General features: G+C 50.7%; 3 protein-coding genes across 3 annotated transcripts; all 3 read right to left on the reverse strand.

The window, feature by feature from the left end:
- Positions 1-575: 575 nt before the first annotated feature.
- MRS44_010609 (uncharacterized protein) lies at positions 576-2,929 on the reverse strand (the record flags this gene model as incomplete). The annotated part of the gene is made up of 2 exons (XM_046284257.2): positions 576-2,374; positions 2,434-2,929. 2 exons carry the CDS (start codon positions 2,927-2,929, stop codon positions 576-578), a joined length of 2,295 nt encoding a protein of 764 aa, XP_046128363.2.
- A 910-nt stretch (positions 2,930-3,839) lies between these two features.
- MRS44_010610 (uncharacterized protein) lies at positions 3,840-5,160 on the reverse strand (the record flags this gene model as incomplete). The annotated part of the gene is made up of 2 exons (XM_046281513.2): positions 3,840-4,981; positions 5,061-5,160. The coding sequence occupies 2 exons, from the start codon at positions 5,158-5,160 to the stop codon at positions 3,840-3,842; spliced, it is 1,242 nt and encodes a 413-aa protein (XP_046128362.2).
- A 2,663-nt stretch (positions 5,161-7,823) lies between these two features.
- On the reverse strand, positions 7,824-9,110 carry MRS44_010611 (uncharacterized protein; the record flags this gene model as incomplete). The annotated part of the gene is made up of 1 exon (XM_046282342.2): positions 7,824-9,110. One exon carries the CDS (start codon positions 9,108-9,110, stop codon positions 7,824-7,826), a length of 1,287 nt encoding a protein of 428 aa, XP_046128361.1.
- Between the last annotated feature and the right edge of the window lie 1,783 nt (positions 9,111-10,893).

Here is a 10,893-nt window from a genome sequence, read left to right on the forward strand (position 1 = left end):
TAAAATACCCCAAGGAGTAGAAATTAATGAGAAATTCCAATGAGAATGGGAACTTGTAGTACAAGGAAAGGCTGAGAGGGGAGTTTGTGTCTCATTGAGGCCCAAGATTGAGGGGAAATGCAGCTGTCGGAGCCTGACTGCTTATGCATCGTTCACCTGCACGTTTTGCGACTTGCGTTTAAGATGTCATCGTACTCACCCCTGTTGCGTAGCATATATGACCTATTGCCTGGGTGCATGTTAGAAGGTATCTTCTAATTTTGCCGTTGGCATAGTGGCCAGTTGTGTTCCACAACCCTAGAGATTCAGGCTTAAATGATTCGAGGTGTAATGAAACATCGACCATCATGAACAAGTTGCTGCCCCCTGTTCTCACAATTAAATTTTCTGGGTACTATTGCATACGTAAGTAGACAAGAAACAATATTTTAGAGGAAACGCCTACCGACACAAGGAAAGGAGCCAAGTCCCTTGAAAGAGTTCTATTCTGAAAACCAAAAGCCAAACTCTTATTTAACCTCGACCCGAAAGAGCTATATATGCTCTGTAGCCCCTATTTAAGAGCCGGAGCAGACCTAAGCCAATTCAACTTCCATCTCCTCCAACTCGGAAAATAGCGATGACTTTGTCTTTAACGTGAAAAATCCAACCCTCTTGTAGGTGCCACCATCTGACGCAACCAATGCAAGTCCTTCAGATATCTCCAATCTCTTGTGTTCGCCTACTTCCCGCAGAACCTCAAAAAGATACAGTTCCTCGTGTTTATCCTCATCCGGAATGTCAAAGATGCAGACAAGCGTGTCTTGGTCCCGCTCCTCCCCTTGACGAATCTCATCCGTGGAACGGGATTCCATAGCACGCGCCACTTCCTCCTTCATATTAGACTGTAGTAGACTATCGTCAGCTACCATGTTGGCCATCTGTTCAGCAGCATCATCCGGCACGGGATCCCAGTTCTCATCCATGGAAGGGATCGTAATGACTCTCTGCTGAACTGCCGACTGAATCGGGCGGTAACCGTGCCAGCACTCTTCCGCTGACTTAGATGCAGACTGCAGCGTTGGGCATGTTTCCGGGCTGTATTTCATCAACCGACCACGGAGCCGTAGTGAACTGCAACGCACCCAGGCGAATGGGTTCGAAGTCTTTGGCTGAACCGATACATGGACAAGTTTGGCCGTAATGTTGTAGCTTTCTGCAGCCCGCGCTGGAAAGTCAGACTCATCTAGACACGTGAACTTGATGGGAGACGATGTAGATGACCAGGCCCAGCTCGGAGCATCAGCCAGCCTAACTGGATCCGAGGTAGTTGTTTGGAGACGGAACCAGAGAAGGCTAGGTAGGAGAGTTCCCTTCCAATGTCCTGCAATGTATACGTCGTTCGTTTCTTCCTGGATGGCTTTGGCAAGACCAGCCAGTGCAGGCAGTCGATCGGTATTGTAAGTGATGCCAAGTCCGGAAAACCGCTCCACTACCTGACGCCAGTATCTATCCGTGACAAAGGACGCACCTTGACCCAAGGCATTGTGCAGCTGAAGTAGGCCCTCATCCCGAACTCGGTAGTCGAATTGACAACCGAGGGGCTCCTGCTCCGAAGCACGCAGCTCGGCGCACTCCCACATCAAGCCCTGCATAGTGCAATGCAAGATGCGCTTTGACATGAGTCTTTCCTGCAGGACCCATGCCCTTGAGTTGAGCGGGCAGTTCTGCACCTGCCACAGCCAGGAGGAGGGCGAGGGCTGCATAACGGGGAGCCACTCCGGGTTGCGGCCCGTAGCGACGGAGAATTCGTCCCATTTTCTCTGTACAGGATCCTTGAACAGAGGCCAAGGTCGTGCCTTGAGTTGACTTCCTGGCCTGGCAAAGAAACATCCAAAGTTGCTGTCGGTCCCCACGCTGGCGGCGATGGTGAATGCCGCGTTCCGATAGTAATCCGCCATGCGAGGACCCTCCCTCGTCCAGTCCTCCGTGTCTCCTGCGGTAGGCTGGATGATGCACATGGAATCTATCCAGATATATCTGATTCTCATACTCTTGGTGATCAATGCGGCCTGGGAAAATGTCTTGGGGAGGTCCTCGAGATCGATGTGAGCCATCATCGAGGCCATGTTATCCTTGTTGAGCTTGTAATTGTGCTGGCTTTGGCCCCAGCAGTGGCTGAGGGTGACGTATTCTCCTTTTTTACCATTTGTATCAATCACACGAGGGCCATCTGGGTGAACGAGGTCCAGGACGCGAGTGGGTAGTATAGGGCCGTCTTCCGAGTATATGGATGTGTCGGGGCAGGTGTCGTGGCAGGCGCTGCAGGTCCATAGCCAGCTGCGAACTAGATCGGGCTCGTCTATAGGCGGGTTTGGAATGTATGTATTGTTGTCTATGTATCAGCATTAAAAGGCTGGCTTGCGAGAGCAATCTGAGCTGGAGAAAACGTACCACTGGGTTTCAGCATCCTCATCTTCAACGGCTCAATATTCAACTCTACCCATTCATAGTCCCGTTCATCGTTTTCATCCCTCACGTTGTCACTATCTCTCAGTGGAATCAACAGGGCATCACGGCCTAGCAGGGGAACCTTGCTGCCGTCAGACGCCCAGCAATGAACGGTCAGGTCATCATCCAAGTTGAGTCGAAGTCCAACCTTGGCAATCTGGTAGAGCCACACCTCATCGCGCAACGTGGTTAAAGTGTTGAGCAAGGTGCAGAGCACAAGCCGGCAGGTCCAACAACCTGCGAAGGCGGATTTCTGGACTGTTTCAAAGCTCCCCATGACGAGCGTGACAGGTCTGAAAGTCTCGTCCAAGAAGGTTCTGGCGCGGAAGTTGGAGAATTGGATGGTCGAGCAGTTGTCGCAGCGATGGCCTTGTTTCTCTGTGACAGGGGCCTCAGGGCGCCCCCAGTAGCCGTCTAGAAAGTTTTGGCTGTTGGACATTGTGGTCGCTGGAGCTTAGCTTGGTGAATGACTGGGTCTTGTAAATGAGCTTGGTCGGCGGGCAGAAGCGGTATTTCGGGTCTAAATCGGGTATCTTTACTTAATACCTAGGTCAAGAGAGATGATAAGATAATCCTCTTAAATGACCGTGGTCGTGATGCCGTTGTTGAGAAAGAGCGAGGGCATTGATAAAAAAGAGGAGAAAACCTCCAGAGAATCTGACGCGTCAGCACGCGTAATAAGTAGGTAAGAAAGCATAGCCACTCGAAACCTCGTATTACATCCATTCCCAAGGCTGACTTGGGCGATCAGAGAGGGATTTCTGACATCTCGTTGGGAGGAATAATGTGGGGGCGATGCAAGAGCACTGTCCCAACGCCAGGGGCTCTGCCTGTGCTTTATTCTGCCTATGATCTTGCGCTGCTTATTGTAAGAATAGAGTTTGGGTGGCTGTATAAATATCTCCATAATATTCGAGTCCGATTTGATACCCGGCTATACGTCTCTCAAGAAATGAAGCTTTGGCTTGCTGGGGGGTTGGATAGTGGGCTTGGTCGCAGCTATATGACTACGACGCTAGGTTAAGGTGCGAGGATGATAAGTAAGGAGACGATGATGACAGGAGGAAGAGAGAAAGACAAATTTTATGGAGTTGAGGGTGGGCCCTGTGTACGGGAAGCCTAGGTTTCACCTGAAACCATGTGGCCTTTCTCTATTTAATCCGGCAATCTATTTTGATTCGCATTTAGGGACGTTGGGTCCTCGGGGGAGGGATACGAAGAGACTATACCCAACCGCTCTTTCTCAGTCGACTAGGCACAACAAGCAAATCAGCCGCTCGCTGGCCTCATCCTATTATCAAGCTCGCGGGTTGTGCTTTTCAAGAGCCAAGTCAACAGGACGAACCCTGTCACATTTCTCTAAGCCTAGTATCAACAGCAACAACCTTGGAGCCTTCAATCTCGGTCCCATTGACAGGAGTCGCAATTGCTCCAGACGTGCTCACGTAGAGGACTCCTTTATCTTTGGACCCTCGACCAAACGTAACAGATGTAGAGCCGGCTACAGTCATCTCTCCAATTCCCCCTACAACCGTCTTCCACTCTTTGGATCGGGTGTCGATAAAGACAATCGAGTTATCAAGGTTTGTAGATGCATAGATGTTGCCGTCGACGTCAAAGCTGAAATCGTCCAGAAAGTTGACGCCTTTGGATAAGTTGGCAATAAGCTCCGGTCTTGAATACCTAGCAGGGAACCCAGTAGGAGTGATTGCAATACGGTAGATGCAAGCTTGGAATGAATTGGTCCAGTAGAGATGTCCGTTCCGGATCTGAATGCCGTTGACGCCAATGGGCAGCCTTGCACCTTCAGCAGGGTCCATCTCAAGGGGGAAGCGGAACGTCGAGGTATCAAAGGTTCCCGTGGTCAGTTCAAGACGGCCGACGAAGCCGTTGGCAGAATCGGCCACAAGAACCACATCGGATATGCCCGGAACGGCTGTGACGCCATTGAGGAATTCGCTCTGGGGGCTCATGTCGCTGACTTTTCTGACCTTGACTTCGTTTCCGGGTGACTCAAAGTCGATGGCCCACGCACCAAAAGAACCAGTGACGGTCTCTCCTGGGGATGTAGAGTTGCCGCCGACAAAAATGAAGCTCTCGACACCCTGGCGGCTGGGTGCGACCTGGGTAAGGCCATAAATGCTTTGGATAGAAGGGATTGAGATGACTTGTTCAAGTGTATTACGACGTTGCCATGGGGCTCGGATCGTGTATATAGCGGCTGAGGGCCACAACTTGGTCACGAGTAGATCCCCATTCGAGCGCACTGCTATGTTTTCTAGGAATGTGCTGACCTCAAGCTGAGCAAGAGTTGTAGAGGGAAGAGATTTTGACAGTGCAACAGCCGCCAGAGCGACGGCAGTCAGCACGACAGAGAACATGGCCTGAAGAGTTTGGAATTCGATGCTGGTTTTGGATAAGACGAGGAAATGTCGGATGACGAACCAGGCTGGCTTTGTCTTATACCCACGGTTATCACTGATCAGCACGGCTAAACATGGACATCTCAGGTCATGATTCATGTCAACCCTGGCTCTCAAAGCGGGTGTAATTGGCGGTCTATGTGATACCCTTGCTAATAGCAAGGATAGTGACTATCGTGCGGGCGACAATAACGAACCGCTCCCCATCGCACTCTCCGTTCGCTCCGTTGACAGATTTATCTGGCATATTGCAGCCCACCTCTCCCAGGCCTGATCTCAGTATTTATGTCCTTCGGGCCCGCGGGGATTTTGGAATCCGTCTCATATAAACGAGTACACCCCCTGCCATCAATGTGTCGGGCCTTTGGGGTACAAACTCATCGCCTGAGCCTCGCGTCGCGAGTTCCCCCCACAGACGATCATGGCTGCTAGGAATCTCTGCAAGATTACACGAGGCTCACACGTTACACAAGCTTCATGAGAGAATGAGGCGGGAGATCAAGGAGATGGCTTCGAGGGAATATGCAAAGCCTAGAGAAGGCCGGAGACATCTCGCAGGTGCCTTCAGAGCTCTCGTTAAGTCTCTCAACGCCACGAACCTCCGTGTTGATCCAAGGCGAGAGGGAGAATAATGCACCCCAGAGATTCTTCTTGCTGCATGCGAAACCGATGTGTCGGGTTCATCACGTGCCAGGATGAGCTCCTGGATGATCCAACCGCGAAAGAACCAAGTCTGTGGACGAACTCGAGCATTTCGCTTGCAGAGATCGCGGGACCAGAGAAAAAATTACCCTCAACTGCGTCTGTCCTCCGATGAAGGCTCCTATAAATAGCGATTTTGAACTGTCGATTATCACATCCTTTAAATTCAGGCCAAAAGGCCAGGTCATTGTCTTGAAAGATGATGGCCCCCAAGTTGTACGTCTCCTCGACATCGCGCTGCAAGTGACCGATCACACTGTCAGTCTCCCGATCCATCTCTCCGAGATGTACGACAATTTGGGTTTCGTAGGGGTACACGTCACGCACATGGTCCAACTGTCGGTCCTTTTCTTGGTTGGCCCTTGGCCACTGCCGAATACACGTCAATATGGAGAGTTACCCCAGCTCAGATCCCAGGTGTGTTGGAGCTGAGTAATTATTTCTCGTGGCGTAATGTCCCAGTTGTCAATCTGAATATGTTTCTTGTTGGTCTCATGGTCCCAGACCTAGGACAGGGCAAAGTAACTTTGCTTGCAGGAGGTGGGAGGAAAGTAGTGATGAACCGAAAAATCAAGAGCCCGTCATCTGTAAGGCTAGAAGTAACACAAGAAGCCATATCCATCACGACGTAGTTCAAATAAATAGGTACAACTATGTGGGATCTCCCTTCATCGTATTGCCTTGCAAAGACGAACGAGTAAGGGTATTGACCGTCAAGATATCTAAATTTACCTGTCGGTAACTGATTGGTAATGTCCTCAGTACCTCAGTTCACCCAACGCGTCATGGTGCCATATTTACTTCCTGCTCCCCATCTCGCATTCATGTGGCGTCTTCACCTGGTGCATGTCTTTTGTACTGCATTCACGACAACCCTTAAGTCCAGTAGGATTTGTGTGCATCTTCAACCTTTCTATACAACAGGGGTCTGCGCCTTTGACGCGACACCACCGTCGATGTGGGAAAGTCTATTCAGCCTCACAGACCGGATGAGTGTCAGCTCAATGCATCCACACAGAACCTCAACAAAAATGTTCTGCAGGATTCCAGCCATCCTCAACTTGTTAAAATGAGGAGAATTGGATCTCCCGCATTAACTTATATCAAGGGGGTGTCTGCGCTCTTTCAGCTGCCTCATCCACCACGGTGTCCAGCAGCGACAATCGCCCCAAGACACAAGAAATGGACTCGCCAGACTCAACCAGCACTAAAGACGGTTGGCCTAAGAAGCCTATCGAGATAAAACCTAATGACCTTGCCGACTTGTTGGAAGAGATTTGGGGCATAGAAAAGGCCAAGCCAAAGAGCCCAAGCAAATCCAATACAAGCTCGCCCAAGAAGGTCATTAACCATTCTTATCCTAGCATAAGTTATATCACAGCTAAACTTCTTACATTCACGCGAGAAAGAAGCCTAGGAAGAGAAAATAAAGAGTTATTTTCAAGTATTTCCCCGTCAACTCGATTATTCAATGGATTTTTATCCGCGGTTTCGGTCTCAATGGGAGCCCCCGGGGCAGAAAGTCAACACCAAGGAGTGCGCAAAGGTTTTGAGACAAGTGGACAAGAGAATCATGGAAATGAAGTCGGGGCTCTAAAAGTGCAATTAACGCATTACTTTGGATGACCACTATTCCGTAATGTGGCATCACAAAGCAACCGCCCATCAACGACTAGTCCTCTCGACTTTGACATCACTCATCACATCACAACCTTCTCGGAGGGCAGAACCCAGACTCTGGACGAAAGATAGACAGTTTATCGGCATTTTTTTAGATCCTGATATGGGGCCAGTAAAGTATGAGCAAGGAAACGGGCATTGATCTCACACATCTCCCGCGACGGAGACACCTGAAGAGATCCCGGATACCCACGATCTGGCCGGTGATTGATCCCATTTAGCAACCCGCCATCTCCCAAGCTTATGGATAGGCAGTCCAGAAACTTACCACTGGGTTCTTCCTTCTTGCTCATTTACCACGGGCGCATCTTCACTGTGGGGGTATTTCCGGTATTCGTCATAGGTATTGTAAAGGGCAAGGGAATATGTGTCTTAAGAACAGGACCAATTTAACTACATATTCTCTAATACAACATTTCAGATATAAAACTAGATTAAACCATCCAGTGAAGGCGAACTAGCCTCATGATCAGTGAGGCGCTAGAAGAAAGTAAAGTATCATCCACAATTCCCAAATCCTTCATGTTCTTACACACCGAGCGTCTTATGCAGCCAAGCAAACATGACCCTCATCATCTCCTGTCCTGCACCAGTCTGGCAGTGATATCCCGCAGCTCCCCGGAAAACATGCAAGTCGGCCTGATCACCCAGGGCCTTCTTAACCTTGGCAGACTGTCCCTTGAAGAAACCCTCAAACTCGGCGTCAGCAATCCACACAGGGGCCTTGATGCGGTGAACAACATCCTTGAGGGTGTGCTGCTTGGTAAGCTGCATAAAGTCATAGGGTGACCTGGCGTTGAAGGACCAAAGACCCTGGTTCATGCCCCAGCGGAACGTCGTGGGGGTCTTGGGGTCCTTTCGCAGCTTCTCCGAGATCTTGTCGAATTCTTCCTTGTTGCCGGACTCGAAGAGCTCCTTCATCTCGGGGGTGAGGCCCGAGCTGAAGGACTCGTATGTGTCCCAGACTCCGCCGTTGCAGAGGACGGCCTTGATTCGGGGCTCGAAGGCGGCGGCGCGGGCGGCGTGGTAGCCTCCGAATGAGTAGCCGAACAGAGCGAGTTTCTCGGAGTCAACGGCGGCGGCCTTTTCGTTGAGGAGGTAGTCTACAAGAGGAGTAACGACACGCTCCCAGTCGGGGATGAATCCGAGGTTCTGGTTTCGGCGAACAGAAGGGTGTCCAGGGCCTTCGTAGGTAAGAACATTCCATCCACGGGCGAGGGCTCCAGTGACGACAATGTGGTACAAATCTTCTTGAGCACCATCATAGCCATTACCCATGATTATGGTCGGTCGCAGGGAGTGCTCGGACTCAGTGTACCAAATGGCCTCGACGGTAAAGTTATCGGCCTTGACACGGACACGTTTGCCGGGGTGCGGGAGAGCAGCCAACCCCTTGTTAAATGCAGCAGTCTGCTCTTCCCAGAGAGAATTGATGAGGGGATCCTCCCAGTCAGAATGAAGGTAAAAGTCTGCCCGACGGAAATACGTCGCAGCGGAAAACCAAGCATCCTTCACATTGACGGGATCATACGCAAACTCAGGGTCTTCGGCCTGGGCCTTTGTCTCGTTGGCAAGCTGGTAAAAGACTTCACTGAAGCTGTCAAGGTCTCCGGGGGTGATGTTCTTTGCGGCCAGGAGCATGGGGTTGATGTCGGAGCCTCCGCCGATGGCTTCGCCGAGAGGTACGAGGAGCTCGAAGTGGAAGGACTCGTCTTCACTGAGCAGGAGAACTGGGTGTTCATCCTGAAGGTCCTCGGCCGCGGCGCAGGATGAAGCGCTCAGGGCTGTGAGCAGAAGAGAATGAGAGAGCTTCATGATGGAGAGAGGAGGAAAGGGTGTTGGAGTTGATGTGGGGATGGGAGATGATGATGAAGAAAAGAAGTAAATATCAGGAAGCATATATATACACATTCTGCCCTCTTAATATTTACAAACTCGCCTCATGTCTACGACGAAAATCGTGGCTCTGTCAATGATTCTGCTCATCCTTTCCCTCAGGTCATTTCCCATCTCCTACGGACTTTCTCAATTCCCAGATAGCAAAATCCCTCTCCCCCACGACCTTTAATTGAATGCAAAGAGGTTGTATGGGTTGTAAATAGGATCAAGTTGTGAGACTCGCAATATTATTACCCAATTGGGAATGCAATGCCAAGACCTGTCATGCGAATGCGAAGGAAAGTGGAGATTGCGGAGGTTGGCTTGTTGTAAACGAGAACGACGAAGCTACGTGATTCCCTTTTTGTGCCTCTTTCATGCCTTCTGGGGCGTCATGAGACGATGCGCAGCCTCATTCTGATTTAATAATCATCTCTGCCTGGTGGCTAAGGGTGCTGCGCCACTTCACTGAGGGATTGCAGATGCTTCGAGGCGGTGTTCAAGTCGAGGTGTGTTCATAAGAGAGTAAATACAGTTTTTCGCAACCATGGGACGGGTCAATTGATGTCGAGTCTTGCAGAAGCTTCGGGCCGACAAGCAATTCTCCGAATGGCAGAGTCAGCTTTGGGTCTGCAGTTATGTACAGGGGGTTCGTGGTGTCTCTTGTCCAAACATGACTCTTGAAGACGTTAAGTTCAACTCTTAATCACAAGATGTTTGGTACGAGAGCTGTGTCTGATGGAGTATTTAATATCACCGCCTTGCTTGTCATGGCAACTGAGTGGACACGTGCATACAGTCAACCCAAGACCCAACCAAGCCTTTGATCGTTCAGCAATGGAAAGGAAGAACGTTATAGCGCAGGAGACGATAAATACGCGTTTATGCTGCCAAGAGATGCAGGGGCTGGTGCTAGTAGCTCAGAAGTCACCCGCAAAGGGTCGCCACAACAGCGGTAACCAGGGGTTGCCATTCGGAACGAGTCTCCGAATGCACAAGAGCTGGCGTCCGACCAAGATGATGTCATATCATAAATCCCCTTTTCTTTCCCACCATTTCACAAAACTACAGCAAGCCGCCATCCATCCTCCTCCTTTCCCCCCCCCTGCTCCCGCTCGGTTCGGCAGTAGCCCTTCCGTCCCCAAGATCGAGCTGGCAGCGGCATCTAACCCAATCTCACCAGCCTCCACTCTCGTAGCTTTCCCCCCGTTCATAAGGTTTTTTTAGACTATTTTGGCCGCTTCGACGGCGGTGCGATCGATGTGTGGACTGCGGAACTTGGGACGCCAATCGACGGCTTGAGACGGGCTTGTTTGCGCGTGGCGGAGCCGCAAAAAGTGTGTGTGGCATGAATTGGTCGCAAGCTTGAAGACTGGAGCAGACTACCGTTGATTTGGAAGGCCGGAGCTTTGTTGTGTGGTTGGCTTACGAGAAGAGATCCGTGTGGACCAGCGGCCTGATCTGAGAGTCCGTCGTCGACGATGCTTGCGATCGACACTGTCAAGGTCAGTATCAACAGTAGCAAGACATGTGGCATTTCGAGCCACGTTTTTCTTCGGGCGAACGGCCGACGATCGCATCAGGAAGAGAGTCGCCCTACGAGCACCGCCCAAAACCTGCCGTTGATCGTCAAAGTCAGACCACGCCCTGTACTAGTGTCTCATCAACGTAACGCTCAAAGGGGCCAAGCCCATGCCCGTTTTTGATGATGTGATTATGC

This window comes from Fusarium solani, assembly GCF_023522795.1.
Source record: "Fusarium solani strain SB1 chromosome Unknown bctg00000006, whole genome shotgun sequence".
In the NCBI taxonomy this organism is placed as follows: domain Eukaryota; kingdom Fungi; phylum Ascomycota; class Sordariomycetes; order Hypocreales; family Nectriaceae; genus Fusarium; species Fusarium solani.